The sequence below is a fragment of the Phalaenopsis equestris genome, unplaced genomic scaffold, assembly GCF_001263595.1.
Source record: "Phalaenopsis equestris unplaced genomic scaffold, ASM126359v1 Scaffold000030, whole genome shotgun sequence".
Taxonomy (NCBI): Eukaryota; Viridiplantae; Streptophyta; class Magnoliopsida; order Asparagales; family Orchidaceae; genus Phalaenopsis; species Phalaenopsis equestris.
Window position 1 is genome coordinate 1,163,813 of NW_018164472.1, and position 24,067 is coordinate 1,187,879.

The following is a 24,067-nucleotide window of genomic DNA, read 5'->3' on the forward strand; positions in this document are numbered from 1 at the left end:
TTTTCACTCTATTCTAAGAATCATCGACTACGACCTATATGCCCAACTACTACTATAACTTTCAACTACGACATTTGTGACCAACTAACGCTATTTCAGCTCCCAACTATGGTCTGTGTAGTCAACTATTACTACAACTTCCAACTAAGATTTTTGTGGCTAATTGACGCTATTGGAGCTTTCAACTATGACATATATGATCAACTATTATTATAACCTCCAACTATAGCCTTTGTGCCCAATTAACACTATTGTAGTCCCAACCAAGGTCTATGTGGCTAATTACTACTACAAAGTTCAACTACGTGCTCTGTGGCCAACTGACATTAATGCTGTCACTAACTACACCATTTGTGGCCAATTACTACTACTAAACTTTTCAACTACAATTTATATGGGCAGTTATTGTTATAATAACTGAGAACTACATATGTTATAGCCCAATTATGACCACCATTAACGAACTACTATTGCACATTTGTGATTATCAGTTTTATAATTCTATCTTTTCTAATTTAAGAGAAGAGAGGATCTTTGTTCTAGTGTATTACTTTGAATGCGCTAGACTCCTTGATTTTTCTCTTTTTTGGATTTTTCCACATAAAAAAATTTGGTATCTCATCACACAATTTTTTTATCATCTGTGTGTGCGATGGATCTTCATACTACTTTAAGACATTGAATCATCACTTTAATGCTACTAATCTTTCAACAAACAAATATATTATCGGTGTATCACCCCTTACTTTTATAACTATTTGTTTTTTTTCCCTCGTCATTGTTACAACATTATAATTGTATTTGATGCAATGAATTATTTGATTTAATAGAATTGTTGAAATAATGTTCTTGATTGGTTATACTAAACAACATAATGCTTGTGTCGTTATATTGTTTATGTTAAATTTTAGAGTTTCAACAATGAGTTCAAACGTGTTCGTACTAATCTATAAAATTTGAAAATATTACAAACAGCGCCCTTCCTATCGTCTCCTATAAAAGGCAGACTGATAGTCTCCATGCCCTCACTTCGCTATCTTTCAAATCCCGGAGAAACGCCGAGGATTCTCTTTGGAGGGTTCTCTCTTTCCTGGTCGGAAGCTATCCGCCGTCCATCCTCGTTGCATTTAACAATTTCTTGTAATTTCTCGAGGGGCATAGAAGGTTAGTAGGTAACGCAGAGAGCTGGGCTTTCTGTTGAAATCGTTCATCAATCTGCGCGGGAATTTGTTAATTCGGGAAACTTGTTACGATCCAAATCGGTTCAGTGATATGATTTTATTTTATGGATCCTTTTAAATCCTAGTTCTTAGATTTTCCTTCACATGGTAAATGTGCCGGTCGTAGATGGCTTACTAAATGTAGGTTAGAAGGTTGCTATAAGTTGATAATTTTGTTCCATGGATGTTTGTTTCTTGTTTAATGATTCTTTTCGGATGGTGTTTTTAGAACTCGAAGGTTACATGATGTTCGTTAATTTGTTCATTTTCTTCTACTGAAAGATGATCCATGCTCGCTTCTTCTAGGGCGTTTAGGCAGGAGGCTTTGTTTTATTTCATTGTTTAACTACTAAGATTCGGCCAAACTGAAACCCTAGGTTGACCTTATAAAAACCGCTTACGGTAAAAAAATATATTAAGCTTTCATACTGTTCATTGATGCATTCTATGATAGATTAACTATTTACATGATTGTTCGACAAGCTTTTTTTATATATGGAATTTTCTTATGCTTTTTCATTATTTTTGGATTTTACAGATTGGAAGGTTGCTTTATCCTGCCGCACATTTCATGGAAAATTTGTATCCCGCATAATGTTAAAATGGACGGGAGGTTCTAGGAGGAAGGTGGCCACTGTAAGTATTTGATAGGCTTCATTTTTCATCATTATTAGATTCCCTGCCATTGGCGTTTGTAAAATGTGTTTGGAAAAATCTTTCTATCTTCTCCATTTCATTAGAAGGGGATCTACATACATAGCACTCAAACAAAGGTATTTACATATTTCACACTAAAACTGAATATTTACTTATATAACACCTAAATTCACTTTTAACACCTCAAATTTAGGGTTCTTTTGGGAGGGATTTTTGCCTGTTTATCGTCTTGAAAAGTAGTGCTATGCCGTTTAGGAACCCGCTTTTTCACATGATTTTCATCGCTGCTTGTTTTCAAAACGGCGAAACGCCGGTGGGAGCCTCCGTATTGTGGTTCTAATAGCATTCCGGGTGTATTTATGAGAAAAGATTACATATACTTTGGTAAACTCATCGAGTATATTTATGAAGCATTTTGTAGTGTCTTCTAGTAAATGTTTACTATTTTAGATATATTGAGGATTTGTAGATGTCTAATGTCTATATTATGTAGCATTTTTTAATGAAGATTTGTTGATGTCTACCTTTTATATATATTTTTTATTATGAAACCAAATACTTTGTTTTTTTTCTATTGCCTATCTGATCTTATTTGTCAATTAAAAGCATAATGCATTATAATCTCAGAAAAAAATGAGTTCAATATCATCAAGTACTTCTAGTGCTATGTACTGCTACTGTGGTAGACGGTGTTCTGAGTACACATCAAGAAAAGAAGGTAGCCATGGAGAATGTTTTATTGTTGTTTCGGAAACAGAACAAGTAAAGATTATAAGTATTTTTGTTGGGCTGATGATACATATGAGTTTGCTCCAGATGGTGATCAAGTGAGAGAGATGCTGTAGAGACTTGATCGTCCATGAAGGCTAACGTCATTATAGACTTTTTGGTTATTTTTGCAGTTCTTATTATTGTGATTTTATGCGTGAACTGATAACTTACAATTGATGTATTAGAAAAGTTTGAACTCATAACGTGTTTTATGTATTACTGTAGTTGTTTTTGTTATTCTGCTATAATTATTTTGAAAGATGAGTCATTTCGATAAATAATATATATAGGGGTAGAATTTTTTTTTTCAATAGAAACAACTGCAAAACAACATATTATTCAAACATACTACTGCTATTCCAACAACAGCTTTCTGACAATACTTATGAAGCCACTTCTCCAAAAAATAGCTTCACATTTGCTTCTTTAAAAAGCAGCAGCCGCCCCAAACACACTCTTAGACATTCATTAACTCCAGTTTGATGATTTATTCACTGCCGTCATCCCCTTTGATGCTGATGACAATCTTGTCACCTCTTGCTTGCATCCCATTGTTGTTGAAGGCAACACTAATTTGCAATCACTCTTCACTAACATCATCTCCTTCCATGCTGATCACAATCTTGTCAACTCGTGCTTGTATCCTGCTGTTGTTGAAGTTGTTGCGAGGTTACAATTTGAAAAGTTTTTTCTGGTCAAGCCAACGAACACTAAGCCACTGACATGTATCACGCCTTCGCTGCCATTTAAAGATTTCTGTTCAGAAAATGCCATAAAAAAAGCAAGATCTAAAAATTTATTTTCGAACTGCCCTCTTGAGGCACAAAACTATTGCCACTTGTTTTTTCTTCCACTCCAAGCAATCATGCTGTTGCCTTCGATATTTATCTTACGGCTAAAAACCAGTAGGCACCATAGTTCCTCAATTTTGTTTTGTAGAACAAGACCGTCCATCTCTCAGTTGTGCATGAAAGACGATGGAGATGTGGCATGGAGCTAGGAAGTCGAGAGAGGAAAATGGGAGAGGGAGGTTGAGCTGGGTTTGAGATTGAGTGGAGGTGTGAAGTGGTTGGGCATCCCTTCCATCTAAAGGGAGATGGAGCCGTGCAGGTTGATGGGGATAAAAGGAGAGGTAGAAAGATAAGTAAATATTAAGTATAAGGGTTGAGATATTTGAATACCATTGTGCAGTGGTCTATGTAAATCCCCCTTCATTTTAATGGTTGCTAAGTTGATTGTTATAAGCCAAATGCATGGCTTTTTTTTTTAATAAAATCCTTGCATCTAGCTATTGAACTTTTATAGTAAGCATTCTTTTTGGGTTATCTGCATTCTGAACTAGTTATACCTTTGCAGGATAATGTTCTATCCTTCCCACCTTGGTTTTATAAGCTTTGTAGCAAATGGCCCTGAGTTGTAAATTTGAGTCCGCCTCAATTTGATTGAGTGAGAATTAAGATTAGATTGTTAAACAGTAATGCATGCATTTTGCTTGTATCTTGAGTATGGCCATTTGCACATGAGTGCTCTTATGGATATAATATTTCTATTTTGTCGATCTATACTGTACTTTATGTTGGTAAAATTTTGAAACACTATCTATTTCTACATGGAGGTAGTCTAGAATGAAAGTTAAGATTTGCTTGACTTCAAAGTCTCCATATAAGCTGTTGTCCACTTGTCACTGTAACTTCTTTGTTGGGAACACAGCAATGCATAGCAGCTTTGATTTACATTGTCACCAATAATCAAGTCCTTGATCCATGCTTCTAGCTGGCCCACTAACTTTTTCACGCAGCATTAATTTTCATGTGTACTTGCCAAATATCTGTTGTTATCCATGTGTTATACATTGCCATATTTATGCTAATTAGAAAATCAATTCATTACATAGTCAGCGGCAAATCTTATAAGAAGAGGATGAGGCAGAGGATACAGTGAAAGATTTAGAGGCTTACAAATATGGTGATCTACTGGAAAGCATAGATGTTGGTAGATATGGAAAAAATATTAATAAATATTAAAGTAGTCTGAGGTTGCATATATTACAAACTTAAGTAGTTTAGTGGTTTAAGTTATGTAAATTTGTCTATTAGGCATGTTAGGATTACCTACAAGATATTAGACATTGGAAGCCAACAAAATGTGGTGGTTAAATAATGTACTCTATATAATTTGATGTAATTTCTATATTCTACAAAAGTATACTTCTTTTTCAATGCGTTTGGTCGGGTGACTGCTTAAAGTTGCATTTATTGTCCTTGGGGTTGGATAGCTTGCCTTTAGGATGCTTAACACCGACAAATTTTGCGGAAATGTTATTCTTAGTGATGATGTTTGATATAACCAGAAAGATAGTTTGAAAAGTATTTATATAAGAGGGTTTATTATAGTAGCTCTTATTAAAGATGACATACTAGGAAGTGAACTTATGTGCTTTGTCTTTTACTAAAGAGGTGGGAGATTCACATCCATGATAGTCACATAAATTAATCTGTACTGATTAGGAAGAAAAAAGTGGTAGATCAGATGTAGTTTGTTATATTTTAGAAGTGCATATTTCAAGCTGCATATTGAGGCATGCCACAACTTAAGGTGCACTAGAAATGCTAAGAGGCATTTGCCTTATGTGTACTTTTTGAGGCGAACACCTCAATAGGAATGAGATTGCCTCAACACACATCTCAATGCTCTTTGGATGAGGCGTATACTTCTAATTTTTATGATAGGTTCCTTACAAAATTTAATTTATAAGTTCAAAGCATCATATTAATTTGTAAGTCCAAATTATTTCAAAATTGAACCGGTTAACTTAAAAAAGCCCAGAAACAAGCTCAAAGCCTTAGGCCTCAAGTTCATGAATGCTGCAGTGCGGTCGAGAACAAGACAACCAATCCATAAAACAAATTTTATATGTACTATTATATCAATAAAATGATTGCTAACATATCAAAAAGGAGTGAGATTGTTCTCCAACTTATTTTTTTTAGAAGTAAAGCGAATTCTTCAGAGTACAAGTTGATGATATTATGGTGAAATTTTCTTCGATTAAATATTCTCTAGACATTAACTTTTATTATGTATTGGTTAAATTTTTTAAAAATTAAATAGTATGCCCATTATTTTTCTAATCTGTAGAATGGTGGATTCATTTTTGGAGATTACACTTCCAAATTATGAAGATTTACAAGCAAACTAATGTGTCTTACATGCTTGTCATGAACGTGCGAGTCAAATTAACCAAGATCACAATGAGAGAATAAATCACTTGACTATTTTAAGGATGAACTTTTTGGTTTATATTGTATATAGCAAAAGATTTAAAAATAAAAAAAATTATTAAAATGATTTTTGTTAGATGAAGAAAATGACTTAGTAATGATGTACTATTGATGATGAATGGTTTATGGATAACTAAAATGAAATTACACATATGTTGACTCTTTTGATAAAGGAATAGAACAGCAATCATAAAGAAAGAAACAAAAAGTGTTAGTATAAAATTTCATATAATACAATTTAGAGTAATTAAGATAATCATTATTTTAAAATTTAGTTAATATTGTTATTACCTTTTTATTGGTTAGGGAAGAGGAATAAAGTTGAGATTGAAGATTAGGAGGAAGATTGGGAGTACTCTGATACAATTATGGATGAGGGAGGAGTACATAAAGTAATTAACTATAATCATGATTCTAATGAAGACACTTTATGTGATGAGAGTGGGTTGGACTTTTGAGTTCATAAATTATGATATTGGACTACTAGTCAATGTTGAATTAGGAGCGGGAGAGACTTGTTTTATCTAGCTTGTAGTCTTATATGACTTTATGTTCCTATTTTAAATTTTTATGATAATAATTTAACATATTAATTTGATGTTAGTAATGTTACTTAGTATTTAATATTTTTTTTATTAATTTAATAGTTTAATCTCGATGCTTATGTCTTAAAACACCTTATGGCTTAGACATCACTTCATGGAAAGAAAACATCTTAATGCCCGATTTTGCTATATCCAACCTTAACTTGTATAAAAAACATCCAAAAAGATTTGTGCAAATACTTAAGATCCTCAAATAATAATCAGTTGGAACTACTAAGGAATGATGATTTATAAAGCCAATTTCAAGTAATTATTAATATGGTATAATTTGGACTTCATTGCAAATTACTGTTTCTAAAACATGCTTATTGTTTGTCTTTTCTTTCATAAACATACATGGGAACTTTGGAAATTGAAGTGCGTCGTTGATTATTAAAAACAAAATCTGGTTGTCGGGAATTTGACCATCAAATCAAGTGAATATTATGAAACAATTTTTGTTTCCATCTTTCTATCTTGTTTTCTTTCCAGTCATTAGACCATTGGGTTACCTAATACTGGTAATTTGAATATTTAAAAAATTCATTCCTTTATTCTGCCAAAATTTCATTGAAATGCTCCTGTGATTTTCCTTTTTGTCCTCTTTTCTTTTATTTTTATTTTTTTGATATATGCTAATGTTATTCTCTATGCATATCCTGATACGATGGGATGGACAATTGTCAGTCAAGGAAATCAACATATAGCAGGTAACTGATATATATCTGTTTCTCCAACAATACTCATGGTATATAAAATCCTTAATTTTGTTGATTCTTTGAGTAATTGGTGCCACACATATAATACAATTAAACTATCGGAAATATTTTTCGTAAAATTACATGATACTAATTAAAAATTTTTTGGATTGAAGGCAGAAACAATACTTTGAACAAAGGAAGAGACAAAGGCAGGCCTCTGGTCAAGAAAACTGTGCTAACAGAAGTGACAGGAAAGTCCTACGCAATGCTGAATCTCAATCATTAGATATCCTCAACTTGATAAATTTGGCTGTAACTTCTCAACCAGGTGATTTTTCAAATTGTGTGGTGTTTTGAAGCTATTTTGTCATTGAGTTTAATATTTCAATTATTAATAGGAATGCTGTTTGTTATCAATGCACTGTTCTCGTGCATGAAATGCATTGTATGCTGTTCTTGTTCTAACTTTAGTATTAGTTGAAGATGTTTGTGTTGATAGACATTGTTTCAAAGCTTAGGCTTCAGATGTGTGACTGACATACAAAATATTTTATTAGAAATTTCTTATATTTCTATCATAAATCTCGCACTTTTCTAGAATTTTTCCTTGCAGCGAGTTTTATCAATTTTTAAAAAATTGTAGGAATTTCTTTTAGCATTTTAAAGTTTATAAAAATGAAGAAAATTGCAACATGGTTCCTGCTAACGAAAAAATATTGCGTCCGGACAACGGACGTGATACGGCGGGGCGAAGCGGGAGCTCGGACCTCTACTGTATCACGTCCGTTGTTCGGTCGCAGCTCGCGTTCGGACTCCGGACGCAATATTTTTTCCCTGCCAAGGGTCCACCGATTTTTTCTTGTTTACCTGAAAAATCCAATAAATTTGGGTCTGCATTTGCTTTTTCATGCTATTAATGCCTTCATGAAACTATTGAAATTCTAGGATATGTTTGTAATTTTCAAATTGTTATGGGACATGTTTGTGCTGCCAACAAATATCCTCTAAGGTGGCAATTGTAAATTTTAAATTATTTGGATGGTAAGATGGTTGATATTTAAAATGTCTTGTCCCAACTAGGACACTGAAACTTGCTAACATGGAAAACTTAAAGAGATTCCAATTCACAACGACTTAGGGGCTGTTTGGTCTAGAATTAGGCATTGTATTCATCATAAAAATCTTAATTTTGTCTAGAATTATTGCCGTCAAATTCTTAACAAATTTTCTACTAGTTAATAAAAACTTTTAATGTAAGTTTTGTTAGAAAATCAACTCATCACTAGTAGAATAAAATTTAACAATGACAAAAATAAATTTTCAGCATTGATAATGAAGTTCTCATTTTTTGGGATTTTCTGTCTCTCATCTCCCCCACATGTTTTGGACAAGCTCATCGGCTTCCCTTGTGTCATGTAATTGCTTCCCCTTTTCTCAAGTTGTTCTGAACCAAATATCTGAGCCTATTACTGCCAAGCGATAATAACTCATTGCATCACATTTGTCCTCCTTTAGAGGAAGGTAATCGTTTTACCTCTTTCCCATTCATCCCCTAACTCCATATGAATCAACGAATGGTTAATACATATGGGCATTGTCACACATATATAAGGTAATGATTTCTTAAATTAGTTTAGGGCGGATTTTTTTTTAAAGCATAATTTAATAAAAAAAAAAATGCGTACAACATGAGGTAATTTCAAAGTAATGCTAGAGGATAAGAAAATATGTAAAATAAAATGAAAGATAATATGATGTGCAAGTATAGAAAATAATTTTGGAAAATTAAGAAAAAATGCACACTCATCTGAAATGATTTTTTTGAATTATGATAAATCTTGCGGAGTGATGACAATTTTTTTCTTATTCTTTCATTTTTTAGCAAAGAAGATTTAAAATCAATTTTTACCAGAGCGCCAATGCTTTAAATGATCAATGGGAGGAAGAATATGGTGATCTAATAAAATAGGAGCATTAACATCAAAGTACATGCTTTGGGGTGATGCGGTGACAATAATCATTGGCTTAACAGGGATAGACACTAAAGGGTCATGATCCATTGGATTTTCTATTGCTGGTTCCTACTTTTTAGTTTAAACTTGATCTAAAATTATAGGATCAACTATCATGATTGAAGGTAGGATTTTGTTGGCCATTTTAGAGGATAGTTTAGTAATTTGTTGGATTGTATGACCGGCGGCCTATCATTTTGAAAAAGCTGGCAGTTCATGGGCTTTTTCATGGGGCAAAAACCTCTCTCAAGTTTTCGGGGAAATAAATGTGTGCAAGCTAATGAATGTTTTAATTTTTTTCACTGTAATTAGTAGTTTTCATATGTAGAGCCATGATTCCTGCTATATAAATATAGTGATAAGACCCCCCAGTGAAATTCTAATAAAGTTCAAATCATTCTTCCTCTTTTAATGGTATCATAGCTCTAGGAACAAAGGAATTTGAGCATATTGTTGCGATTTTTTATTAAAAAAACTCCAAAACTTCTTCTCTATCTCCCTGTCTTCCGCTCCCTGATCCCTGCTCCATTTCTTGCACTTATTGCTCCGTTGTCTCCGCTTGTTGATTTGTTGAAGGACTTTCTGCTCTATGATCCATCATAGCCAGCCACCAACCTCCAAAAGAATTTTTTTTCCATATCACAAGTTATTAACCAATCAATTAGTAATAAACAAATTTTATTAGGTATTTACTAAAACTTTCAATCTGCATTAACATTCAATGGAAGAAAATATTTTTATTTAGTTCCAGATTGTGAAAACTTTCTCAAAGGAAAAGACTTGATTTACCCCATACTGAGTGATGATGATTCAATTTTGCAATATTGGATGTAAAATATTCCTCAATTATGTCTTGGATATAGAATTTAATGATACAAGAAGTTAGCAGAATTACATGCTACTAAGAACCATGGATATTGACATGCGTTGAGGCAAACATATTTCCAAAGTGATGCAACCTTAGTTTATGAGATTAAGAAGAATTCACACCACTATTCTTTTGGTTTTCAAATATTATAACAAAATGAATATGTATGGCTCAAACTTGATTAATGATAGTGTAACAAAATGACATATATTGAAGATATTTTAATGCTACAAATTTTTATGGGAGAATTAATTTATGACTTTCTAGCTAGACTAAATATTGAATATGATGAAGTATCCTTCCAAATACTTAGATAAGATTCTTTTTATTTGACATAAGTTTTCTATTTTAAGTGAAGAGGGAAGGCATCGTTCTATGTTAAAAAAACATCACCAGTTGGTTAGAATGCTCTTTTTGCTTATTGTCCGTACAACAAATGCTCTCAAATCCAAATCATATAAGCCTAAATTGACACAACCAATATCTAATAATTGAGAAGTTATGTTTTATAATGATTGGACTCTCATTTTGCCCTAGAGGACACAACAATGAGACTCTCATTTTGTGTATGCGCGGGAGGGCTTGGACTGGTTCAGTTAATGGTTTTCTCAGCTCTAGGGGGATCACCTAGCCTTTAGGGTTAGCTTATTACCTAGTTAGAAATAAGATTATGATTATTTTGCTTGCTCATTACACACACACACATATATAGACACCCACACACATCTACACATGCATGCACGTGCGCGCGCTCTGGCACACGTGCGTGCGCGCTGGCACACGCGTACACATACATGCACAACCCTAAAGGCTGGTCAGCCCTTTTATATAAGTGTGTGTGTGTGTGTGTGTGTGTGTGTGTGTGTGTGTGTGTGTGTGTTGTGTGTGTGTGTGTGTGTGTGTGTGTGTGTGTGTGTGTGAAGATCGACCATGCTGCCGAAGAGAAATAGAAGATAGACAATGATAAATTTTTCAATTACAATAAAAGCTCTCTCTGATTTTGAAAGAAGAAATACGAGGAAGTCATCTATAGCAACAATGCTGACCAACCAGATGAAGAAGTTGATTAAACCCCTTTCCACAAAGATGCCTTAAGTGTCAAAGAGCCAATGAAGAGTTATTTTAGAGTGATGATTGATTTACTAGATTTTGATGGCCATATGATTTTGGATCAGTTTATTGAGTGACTCTAAACTGTGGAATGAATCTATGACTATAATGAGATTCCACTTGACAGAGGGTCAAATTAGTTGTTATTAAACTCAAGGAGAGTGTTTTTTATGGTGGAAGAATTTGAAGAGCTTGTGCCATCTTGAAGGGAAGAGAAAGATCATGATTTGGTCTATAAGATGAAGAAAGAGATGCACCGTAAATATCCCCCAGTACATTACATGTAAGATGTCTTCTTTGGGCTTCACCATTTACAACAAAATGACTTATATGTGGAGATGACCTTTTGAGGCTTTATCATTTACATCAAAAAGGACTTATATATAGAGTACACTGTTGAGTTTAAATAACTCATATTGAAATGTGACTTGGGGGAGCCAAATGAGAATACCATAGCACAATATCCTGAAAAATTGAAAACCTACTATTGGCAATGTGTTGCAGTTATAACCTAATTGAATCTCGTAGGATGTACAAATCTTAGCCTTGATGGTGGAGAAGCAACACAATAGCATCATATCCACTCCACATTTCAAATAATGCTTTACAATGGGATTGGGCCACATGAGTATATCGAGAAGGGTGCCAAAAATTGCCCGACACGAGGGGAAGCATATAAAGGAGCAAAGATTGATCGGGCTAGTACCTTTAAGACCTTTTTAGGAAAAAAGTAATTTCAAGTTCATGGATTTTGACAAATTGAATTCAACTGCTTAAACAAAAGTGTTTTTTTCACTGAGTAGGGATATAGTAGTAGAAACAGATAATGGAGATTCTGGAGATGGAAGAATGAGGTAATTTCTTGTAGATGATTGTAAGATGCTATTGATTTGATAAGATTTTCAGATCAAGAGAAAGCACTAGTGATTTAGACATAACATCTTTTGCATTTGTTATACTGTGAAAAAATATGTGCAATCTCATCATAGAAGTGCCAAATGTAGTGGTTATTTAGCTAGTGAACGAATTGAGTCTCACTACCAAAAACACTCTCAACCCACTTTCGTAACTTGGTTGAAAGAAGGGAATAAAATCAATATTGACAAAAGTTTTTTAAGTAGAGTTTTTCATTGGAGATAAGTTACAAGTGCTAGTGTGGTGTGACATCATGCTTATGGATGCATGCTACATTTTATTAGTCGACCTTGATAGTTTGATAGGGGTACACTTGATGACTATAAAAACAACTGCTTATTTATAAAAAAATGATAAGCTTATTGTATATTTTTCCATAAAGGATTCAACAACGATAAGTGTTCAGGTAAAGACGGGCATTGCGATGCCTTGCACCACATTTTTGTAGGTCATGAAAGAGACACTAGAGGGAATAGTATTAATGTTGTTGAAGGGGAGATACCAATACCTGACGCACTGCAGTTTATTTGGAGTTTTAAGATATTCTAATTGACAGCTTATCGCATGGACTACTTATACTAGGAGAGGTTCTTCATGTCATAAATCACATTCAAAGAACAATGCTCCTCAATCAATCAATGTACAAGGTGCGACCACCGGAGTACGGTAGTTGTAGAAATAGATTGATGATTTAATAGCTCGAGGATTAATTCGTGAGAGTACCGACACATGTGCTGTACTAACTTTGATTGTGGTCAAGAAGGTTCAATTATAGTATATGTGCATTGATAGTAGAAATGTGAACAAAACACCAATTGTAGGTTCCTTATCTCATTGATTAGATCACTTGTTGGATTAGTTAAAGTGGATCTAACATCTTTTTTATGTCGAACCATGAGGAAGATTATTCAATAAGTTAAAGAAAGGGGACTCTATTATCTGGACACAAATAGTAGAAATTTCATATCTCAATCTTATTTATTCAAAATTTTGGTATCAACGCGGCACCAACTTGGTTCTATCACATTTGGGTTATCATCTATCTTTTTAGCGTACTACAATCTTTATTCTCTATATTATTTAATGAAAAAAATTCATAAGTGTTCTGATGTCAGATGTGTCAAATAGCTAATTGAACATCATAATATTTCTTCCCCAAGTAAAACCTCAATATCTTTTTTCCCAATTCACATCGATGTTTGGGGATTGCATCAAATCCATAATATCAATTGGGCTAAATGATTTGTTATTTTCATGGACGATTGCTTCTGCCCAACATGACTTTTTCTTATGAAATATAAATCCAATGGTGATGTTTTCCTCCCCTTATTCCATAAAATTATCATTGCTCAACTTGAAACTAATTTTAAGCGTATTAGGTTGTCTAATGAGAAGGAATATTTTAATCGAACCTTCTTCTCTTGTTTACATGGAAATTGTTTCATCCATGAATATTATTTTGTTGACACTTAACAATAAAATGAGGTTGCAAAAAGAAATAAATTACTGCCTTGTTAAAAGCGGGAGGGCCCTAGAATATTCTAAAATTTTATAAAGAGAAAGTTATCTTAATTGCCAGTCTTTATAAATCATCTTATGACTAGAATTTTACAAAATATAGTACATATTGAGACCCTCAGATAATTTTTTCATGACATATAACACTCACTGTTTCAACTAAAAACCATGGGGGAAGAATTGCTTATGTCGGTTAACATTATCAAAACGCTGAAATGATTTAAGAGTCATAAAATGCAACTTCCTAAGATATTTCTCTTCGAAAAAGAGTACAAGTGTTATGATCTCGGCTCTAAAAGTTCTCACTACCTGGATGTTGCCTTCGCAGACTCCAACTGTTAATTTTTTTTAGTGGCCCATCTAGAATATTTCCTTTGTTATACTGGTGAAATATGCGAGAAAGGCCATCTATTTGCTCTCTCGTATATTTCCTTTGTTTTTTTTAATGGAAACATTTATATAACAATAGTATCCTTAGAATACGCACAAGAATTTTTAAATGTTATTTTCTTAATACTTTGTATCGTTTTTCTTCATATTAAATTTCCCTGCTGTTTCAGCTAGCACAGAGCTCCCTGCGTCAGTGGATTGCCATGCTGTCAACATTTCAGATGTTAGTTTGTTGGGAAAATTTACCAGCAGTTATTCAACAGTTGTTGAAACAAGTAAGAATTTTTCCCTTATACGTCTACAACATTTTAGGCCAGAAATGCAATGGGTTTTAAACAATTATCTAGGATTATTATTAGCTTGGATTTATTTGCTGATGTAACTTCTGCCCACTTTGGTTCTCAAATAATCAGGATTGGAGGAAGTGACAAATTCTTCTAATAGGTTGATATCTTTTTGCTTGTTTTTTGTCACCAAAAGGTGCTTTTAAGCCATTGAGTATATTGATTTAGCTTTCAATGTCTTACTTAGCAATCTTCCTGAAGTTTGTCGAACTGATTCTTATAGATGTGCCGGCCAAGTGAATAAATGTAAGATGGCAGGGTCCATTCCAGAGCATACTTCCAGCTGGAAGGAGGACACATTCATTGAGAAAAAGGAAAATCCTCAAATTGGTATACATCAATATTCCCAACGGAACATTTTGTTGTCTATTTTTTTATCTACCTTTCTCGTTTCCAGAGGCTACTGTTCTTGATATACTTGGTGATGACGAGCCATATTCAAATGGAAGATTAATTCCTGAGTCACATGTAGCACTTTCAGTGGATGGTAATGCACTGATTTTTAATTCTTTGGTTTGTTAAAATCTGGTTTTGTCCATTTTGATTATTTTTTCAGGTACCACCAACAAATTCATTACTTTTGCTTGAAGCATTGGGATATATAAAGTTTTAGGCTTGTGAATTATTCATGATTTAGAAGTAAATGTTTGATGTTATCATTTCAATCTAACGTGGGAGAGTCTGTGACTCGGAAGTGCTCGATCAGATGTGATGACATGGGACGATAATTTCCGTCTCGTGGGCATTTTTAGCTGGAAAATTTCCTTTATTTCACTGTTCCAGGCCTTGTGGGCCCTATAGCTAGGTTTAATTTAATTAGAATTAGGGTTACTTTTGCTGGGGGATAATTTATATGTTGTTATTTTTTGATTTTGACATCTCTATTTTTTATTTATGTTATTTGGAAACTATTCTTCCTGTTTTCTCTTATTTGGGAAGCTTTAGCCTATTTTTCTTGAAGTAGTGAATCCATATCTTGAAGAAAACATGGGGCGAATCTGTTACGAAGGTGCTTATCCTAAGGGCAAATTTGTCTTTGTATGCCTAAGGGCTTAAAGCCGATACAGACAACATTCGGATTATTAAGACCGCGAGGATCGAGCCCGGATGGTGGAAGACAAGAACTAGATGAAGAAAGCCAACAAAAGCAACACAGATGGCGCGTCGTATGGAATGGCTGCAACCATTTCAATGCCAAAAGTTCAAATAGTGGAAGTCCAGAGGGAGGCTGCACGGGACACGAATACTGGACCACGACTAGAAGAAACACTCAAGTGCTTTAAAGAGACAGATCCACGAGAAGTGAGCTAAGGGGTTATATTTAAAGTTTGACGAGAAGTTTACTTCAGAACATTGTTGCAATGATCGAAGATTTCAAGTTCTCATTGTGTAGGACGATGAAGCAGAGAATGAAGAAATAGGACAGCTATGGGGGACAAGGAGAAACACTCTCATTTTTCCCACCTTGAGGACAAGGTGTCTTTTGGGGGGAGGGGGGTGAATATTGTTACTAGGGCGCTTAAGCCTAAGGGCAATTTAATCGTTTATTTTTATCATTGTTGGGTTAAAGTTGTTTTGTTATGTTTAGGGTTAGGTTTATGCATAAGATTGAGTTGTGAGTCTTAGGTTTAGGTTTTGGGTGAGGTTTCCTACCTCTCGAATTGTAGGAATTGGGAGAGATCGCTTACCTCTCGAATCATAGGTGCTTACTTTGTTTTCTTGTTGAGTTGTTTGATTTAGTGAAGAAATATTGTGTTTGCCCTAATTTCTTCTGAAAAAGCGTGCCAATTTTGATGTCTGATTGTATCAGAATCCTCCCCGTCATCCCTACCTTGATATTTCACTGCTTGCCCCACTGTTTTCAAATCGTACATCCACCCAACAAATTAAAACTTCTTTTAAACTTAATTTATTTAACATTTTTTTTTTGCCATTTACAACCTTTTCACACTAAATTTGATCTGACAACCCCTTCTAAGAATTCTAAAAAAGATGTTATTTAGTATCAGAACCAAATCCTTATTTTAGTTTATAATCCTAACTCTAGACCTTCAAATCTTCCTACACCCACCAAAAATTCATCTTTACATTTGCCACCTAAACCTAAACGCCAGACCAACCTTTGATTCATAGTCCAATCCTAGTTGAAGCACTAAAGTGGGAAACAAGTCACTATGCTTCCAAAGAGAACCTTTGAAGAGTTGTTCAAGACTTCAACTGCAACAATGGCTTGCTGCCTTTGAGCGGAGACAACACGAGAAAACTACCCATAGTCATAATGGTGATTCGTTAGATCAAGAGGAAGAAATCAACCCCTTCAACCCGAAAGTTTCTAATAATAAGGAACTAATACCTCGACGATTTGCATTGAATATCAGATGAGAAGCAATAAATTTAGGGTGTAGATCTACTTGTTGGATTTTGACGAACGTCTAGATTCGAATGGATTCATTGAGTGACTAAAATCATTGAAATAAATTTTTGAGTATAAAGATCTTCCCTAGGAGAAGAGAGTCAAATTGACATACACCAAACTCAGGAAGAATGCTCTATTATGGTGGAAGAATTTGAAGCATTTTCCACATTGTGAAGGGAAGAGTAGGATTACCAAATTGTTCAATATGGAAAAAAAAATTCAGCACAGAGTGTATTTTTGAGACTTCATCATTTACAGCAGACTGTCAGTAGATGAGTACATTGCTAAGTTTGAACAACTTATATTGAAATGTGAGTTGGTGGAGCTTAAGGAGAACACCATTGCTCAATATCTTAGAGGATTGAGACCTTCTATTGGTAACATGATGCAGTTACAACCCTACTAGATATTACATGATGTCTAGACTTTAACATTGAAGGTGAAGAGACAACATAGTAATATCAAGTTCACACCACCTTTTAAATATGGTTCAACTATCAGATCGTATTGAAAGAATACATTTACCAAAGGGCCAGGATCTGTTCCCCATGAGGAGAAGCTAACATAGATGGAAAAGAGGACTGATTGGGCCCTCATCCCCAAGACATTTTCAGCCAAGAAGTCCTTCAAATGTCATGTGTATGCGCACATTGCATTCAACTACCTAAACCGTAGGGTGATTTTTTTTACTGAGCAGGGTGCGGTAGATGAAATGGATAGTGAAGACTCAAGGGAGGAGATTGGTGAGAAACATCAATTACTCGCATATGATGGTGAGATGCTTGTGTTCGATAAGTTTTTCAATCTGAGTCTAAGAGGGCTCAATAGTGGCTTTTACATATAAAATAACATCTTCTAGCCCCATTGCACCGTGAAAGGGAAGATTTGTAGTTTCATTATCGATAGAGGTAGTTGTGAGAATATTGTCTCCACATAGGTAATGTACAATCTCAACCTCACTATCCGGAAGCCTTTTCTGCTATATTCCCTAACTAGTTGAAAAAGGAGAATGAGATCATGTCAATAAGAAGTGTCTAATAGAATTGTCATATAGAGAAGCTATAGGATTAGTTGATGTGATGTCGTGCCTATGGACGCGTCACATTTTTTTTTGATTGGTCATGACAATATGACAAAGTACGCTTCATGATGGCCATAAACATATATTTATTAAGGATGAGAAGCAAATTGCACTTCTGCCATTGAAGGAGTCAGTAGTGAGGAGTACTCAGATAGTGGCAGGATCTGTAGTGCCTTGTGCTACATTTCTGCAAGCTATGAGAGAGGCACCATTGCGATTAGCCATCGTGATGTTAGAGGGCACTGTGATAGTGAAGTCATTATCTTGGGGAGTGTGACATCTTTTAAAGGAGTTTCATGATGCTTTGACTGATAGCTTGCCATGAGAGATTTAATATGCATTAGGCCTCATCCCAGGCTCAGTTCTCCCCAACTGACCAACCTACCAATTGTGACCAACAGGGTTGTGAGTAATACCATTATTAAGTATTTACTTGATTAGTTACATGGTGCCAATGACTTCTCCAAAATCGACTTATGTAGTGGTTATCACTAGATCATGATGGACCCAGAGATGAGTGGAAGACAACTTTCAAGGTACGAGATGGATTGTATGAGTGATTAGTCTTGCCTTTTGGGCTTTCATGTAGCCAACGAATCAATTTTTTGAGCTTTCATTGTGAAGTTTGTAGTTTTGTACTTCAATGATTTATTAGTATATAGTCACACTTGCCTCACTTTGCAATAGGTGATTGGAGTTCTTCGGACGGAGCAGCTGTATGGCCTCTCCAAGAAGTGCCTTTATAATTTTTAACACATCAAGTTTCTATTTTCCTAAATATCTTTTACTTTTTTTTTGGGAAGGTTTTAGTCATAACATGCTAAAACTATTTTCTCCCATTAGATCTTGATTGGTTTTATTTCTCTCTTAAAAAAAAAATTAGTTCCACGTTTCTATACTGACAAGATTTGTCAAGTTGGTTTGCCTAGAAGATAACAATAATTCAATCACCGTTAGATTTATCTTCTATGTTTGATCTGGTGTATTAGAGCAAATAGGGCACCTATTGTAGTTCATTGCTTATGAATCTGTTTATTTTGATGAATGAACTTATTGTTCTAACTTGTGACAAGAGGCACCATTATATTAAAAGAGCAAGTGGATAGTGGAAACAAGGGAGTTAGGATTCATTCGTTAGCACGAGAAAATAATTTAATGATATAAATACAGGGCTGAAGTTAGTATCACACAATTGAAACATCAGAAAATACAGTAAGAAAAACATGCACAAGGATACTTGGTTGAGACTAGAACAGCATAATATACTCTAAATTTAGGCCTATGATGGTTCTCTTCAAATTTCTGTCAACGTCTATTTGTTGGTTAATTGTTTCTCGAAGCTATAGTCAACATCATTATGCTTCGTTAATTATCGGCATTCATGCTATTTTCCTCTACTGTTTTCTTTTTCTAATTTGCTGTTAACTATCTTTTTTTGGTTAGGTCTTGGAAAAATAGGGAGTCAAACTCCTACTCATTCACCAAGAATGCAGAATAGGTTCTTTTTTTCACTATCATACTCTTTCTATGGCTGAAGTAAGTGCGCTATTATTTGTTGAAAACTACTTTAATAAGGAACTTGGTTACTTTGGCTCGATCAATAGAGTACTGCAAGGTTGCATGTATGATCAATACAATCTTGCATGTGGGATCTATTTATAATTAAGTATTGTCCATAAATGTTCCCGCACATATATACCTTCTTGTGTTTGTAGATGGTACTGTTATAATGGGTACATAGTCAACTAATAATGTCGGAAGCCCAGATAATGTCTATTTTATAGGTTTACTTACCTAGTTATGTATTATGCAAATGTATTCTGGTCTGCTATTATTCACGGAAACCATGCACAAAAAGATAAGTGCTTGCAAAACTGCATGAACGAACACATTTCTCATCTCCCTTACCAGCCATAGAACATATGAAAGAAACGGGAATGATTAAATGGAAGACAGAATCCCCTTTAAAAACCTAATTTTACCCTATGGATTTAATCGGTCAAATCCAACAAATACACTCTAGATATCATCAACTTCCCATTTATTTAATTCAAATATGTTTGAAATTTTCTATGAATTAAAATCATAGTTATATTGCTATGCATTCCAAGGCATCCTTTTGGAAAAAAATTGAAGCATTCTTTTGATGATTAAACTCTTAAAAGCTCTAGAAATCATAAATGTCATTAGTAGATGCTAAAAAAAATAGTCTTTTTTTTCTTACATTTGAAATTCAAAAAGTCTACATATGATTTTTGTTGATTTAGAAAAAGCCTATGATAAGATTCTAAGAGTACTTCGGAGAGTTCTAGAAAAGAAAGGTGTTGATATTGCTTATATTTTAGTCATTAAAGATAGGAATACTAGAACTGTTACTTGTGTTCGAAAACGAAGAGGATTGACCAAGTATTTTTCTATTTCAGTTGGATTATATTAGGGATTGGCTTTAAGCTCGTATCCTTTTGCTTTAATTATAGATGTTCTTACCGAACAACAAAAATTATCTCACCTCAATCACCTCTACACACCTTCCACCTACCCATCCTAAAACCTAATATTCCGCAGTGGCAATTGCCAGAACCTGATCAGGAGTTTACCTTGGAAGAACTACAACGATGGCTCCATCGAGTGCTACAACGACTCGATGACATTCAGGAAATGACCCATGGAGAGGTCACTGACGAGTGTGGTGGTGAGATCCAAAGAGGAGAGATGGAGGAATTCCTGAATCCCTTATGTAGGGATGATTCTAGTAAAGATGAATACATGCCACGATGCTTTGAGATACAATATCAGAAGAGGGTGAGAGATGAAGTACCTGTTAGAAGATTCAAAAATAAATTACTTGTTAGAGGATGCATAAATGAAGTGCTTGTTGGAGTATATAAAGATGAAATGCTTGTTGGAGGATATAAAGACCTAGTAGTGAAAGTGGACATACCAAATTTTGAGAGGAGAATGAATTCAAATTATTTCAAAGAATGGTTGCAGATCGTAGAGAGGATCTTTGAATTCAAGGAGGTACTAGATGACCAAAAAGTGAAACTGGCTACTATAAAGTTGAAGAAGAGAGCCTCGTTGTGGTGGGAAAACCTGAAAAGGGAGAGAAATAAAGAGGGACGTAGCAAGTTTGCTACTTGAGAGAAGATAAAGAGAGAGTTGTCGTGACAACATCTAACCCCACCCTACCATTAGAGTCTTTTATTGAAGTTTCACCACCTGCAACAAAGGGAGCTATCGGTCGAGTACATCGCGGAGTTCATGCAGTTTAAGTTGAAATGTGATCTGATGGAACCGGAGGATCAGACGATAGCCAGGTACATGCGAGGTCTGAAGCCTGCCATCATCTATGTGGTTCAGCTACAACCTTATTGGTCTTTGGGCAACGTTCAAACTTTAACACTGAAGTTGGAAAGACAACAGAAGTAGGGTAGACACCCACTGCCATTCAAATAGCCACTCACAGCTGGAGATATCGGTAGCATACCTATAGGAGTTGAGAAAACCGGTAGGAGAATGATAGAGCTGCCCAGAGTGAGATGAAGCCCAGGAAGAGCAGAACCTTCAATACAGTACCAATCAATAAATACTTTATATGCCATGATTTTGGACACATCGCTTTCAGTTGCTCGATGTGCTGAGTTGTGTCCTTCACCAAATATAGTGTAGTAGAGGAATTTAGTGACGAAGATGCAATTGAAGAACATGACGAGAAGTTCTAACTTCCACCGGATGAGGCCGAGATACTTGTGGTTCGACGGATTTTACAAGCTGAGATTACGAGGGATCAACAATAGCTTCACAACATATTCTACACTTGTTGCACTGTGAAGGAAAATATATGTAGTTTCATCATCGATATAGAGAGCAACAAGAATGTGACATCTACATAGATGGTGTACCAATTAAGCCTCACGACTCAACGAAATTGCCAACCATACTCCTTGACATGATTGAGGAAGAAAAACATAGTCAACATTGATAGGAGGTGTCTTGTGGACTTTTGATTTGGAACTAGTTGCAAAATCATGTTTGCTGCGACAAGGTGCCCATCAATGCCTTTCAAATTTTGTTGGTGAGACTGTGGTAGTTTGGTCGTCATATTCTACGTGATAGGTTCAAGAATACCTACTCTTTTACCATGGATGGCAATTGCATAGCTGTTTTACCTTTTATGGAGTCTGATATTATGGGTGCCCTTGCCAACAAAGATTTTCCAGTAGAATCTTTTTTGGCGACGATAGAGGAAAACAGGACAGAGGTGCAAATTCCAAATATGGGCCAATCACTACCACCATGTCCGCCACCATTAGAGGGAGTTTAGTTTGTTCTCACGTCATCTAGGATTGAGCCAACCAAAGACAACCTTTGGAAGACTGTTCAAGTTATACTTGACACAAAATCACAGTCCAATTTAGTAGTACACCCTCATATGGTTGGACTTATATGGATGGTGGTCGCAAGTAGGGAAAACTCCTCAGATGTTCTGGGAGAATATGCAGTGATACCGGAGGAAACCCAAACCACAATGAAAAACAAATATTATTGCTGAAATTGAAATGATTACACAGACATGACGCTTGAGAAAATGAAATAACAAAAACAAAATAACAACACAAACATAAATACATAACTCAAAATCTAATAAGGGTTAAGGTAGCATGTAGATCTGATTAAGGGGTTGCGACAGCTGTTGGTTTGCTTGGGACGTGTTGTTGCAACCTTGGGAAGAGCTGGAGACAATTATGGCGGGATGGGGAAGGCTTGGGAGGGTTGCGGTCAGGTTTGGATGGGTTGGGCGGGCTTAATCCAAGTTTTGGATGGGAGTTCGACAGTGAGGGTAGCAAGCTGACAGGTGGTAGGATGGGGCGACCAACTGCAGGAAGAGGGCTGGAGGGTTGCGGAAAGATAAAATGTCTCGTTGGGGTTGAGCTACAACTCGAGAACCACCAGAACCCTTGGAGATGGTCACCACCTCAGACGAACTACAACTAGAGCACCTTCTCTCCGTCGAGTACAACCCTCATAGGAGAGGAATGCCTCAAGTGCAACAATCATCAAAATCTCCTTTTCTAAGCAAAAATAACCCTTATATATAAGAGCGATTATGACTTATATTAGAAAATGCTTTTTATTAGAAAATAGAATAAAAATGAAATAATATAATAGACAAAGATTTATAATAGGGGATTTCATCGAAAAGGAAAGAAATATTAGGAGGGAAAAGGAAGAAAAAGGGGGGAGAATGGGTGGACCGAGATTATTTTAGCTGCTATTGTAACACGCTCACTGCATTGTAGCAGTTATAGTGCTGTGATCCGGGGAAGCTTTTGTGTCAATCTATCAGGTTTGATGGAGCTTCGACTTCCTTTGTCGAAGTTTTTAGGGCAGAAAAATTTTGGTGGGGTGGCTTGATAGGGGCAGATGCTAGAGGCCCTAGGATAGGGCTAAGTTAGGCTTGCTTTGATATTAAATGATGCCGGAGGAAACCTAAATCACAACAAAAAACATATTCCTAAAATAAAAATAACATCCACGACGCTTGAAAACATGAAATGACGACAATAAAACAACAATACAAACATAAAGACACAACACAAACTCCAATAGAGGTTACGTAGTAGGTAGATTTGTTGGAGGGGTTGCGGCAGTTGCTGGGTTGCTTGGGAAGAGTTGGAGACGGTTACATCAGGATGGGGGAAGGCCTGGGAGGGTTGCGGTCTTGTTTAGATGGGTTGGGGGGGCTTATGACAAGTTCTAGAAGGCCTGGAGGGAGTTCGACAGTGAGGGCAGCAAGCTTGCGGGTGGTAGGATGCATCGAACAACAGCAAGAAGAGGGCCGGAGGGTTACAGAAAGATAAAATGTCTCGTTTGGGTCGAGCTACAACCGAAGCATCACCCGAATCCTTGGAGATTGTCGACATTATTTTTGGTGTGGGGTTTGCCCGTAAGAAGCTGTCGGTCATCGGGATTGAAATCCCGTTGCCCGCTTCGGAAGAACGTTTTAAAAATTTTAGTTTTGAAAAAGATGAAGTCAAACTGACCCCATAATTTTCATAGTTTAGATGAAAAAGCGCTTTACCTCAAATCCTGTATCTATCCAGAAGGATGAACACAAGAATTGAGGGTAAGACTCGATCAAATAAACTAAAGAAAGTTATGACATCCGTTTGGTCTGCGAAACCAATGTATTGGCCGA

General features: G+C 35.4%; 1 protein-coding gene across 11 annotated transcripts in view; it reads left to right on the forward strand.

Moving 5' to 3' along the window:
* The first annotated feature begins 1,015 nt into the window (after window positions 1–1,015).
* LOC110018664 overlaps window positions 1,016–24,067 on the forward strand; it is a 75,882-nt gene continuing 52,830 nt past the window's right edge. For 9 of the 11 annotated variants that reach the window (XM_020716043.1, XM_020716046.1, XM_020716044.1 and 6 more), the window contains exons 1-9: window positions 1,016–1,164; window positions 1,759–1,856; window positions 7,201–7,223; window positions 7,388–7,542; window positions 14,198–14,302; window positions 14,441–14,507; window positions 14,595–14,701; window positions 14,769–14,858; window positions 19,312–19,366. In XM_020716043.1, coding sequence (XP_020571702.1) covers window positions 1,020–1,164; window positions 1,759–1,856; window positions 7,201–7,223; window positions 7,388–7,542; window positions 14,198–14,302; window positions 14,441–14,507; window positions 14,595–14,701; window positions 14,769–14,858; window positions 19,312–19,366 — 845 coding nt within the window. In that variant the 5' untranslated portion in view covers window positions 1,016–1,019. The remainder of the gene's footprint in view (window positions 1,165–1,758; window positions 1,857–7,200; window positions 7,224–7,387; window positions 7,543–14,197; window positions 14,303–14,440; window positions 14,508–14,594; window positions 14,702–14,768; window positions 14,859–19,311; window positions 19,367–24,067) is intronic. The other 2 variants (XM_020716048.1, XM_020716049.1) reach the window with 2 other exon arrangements.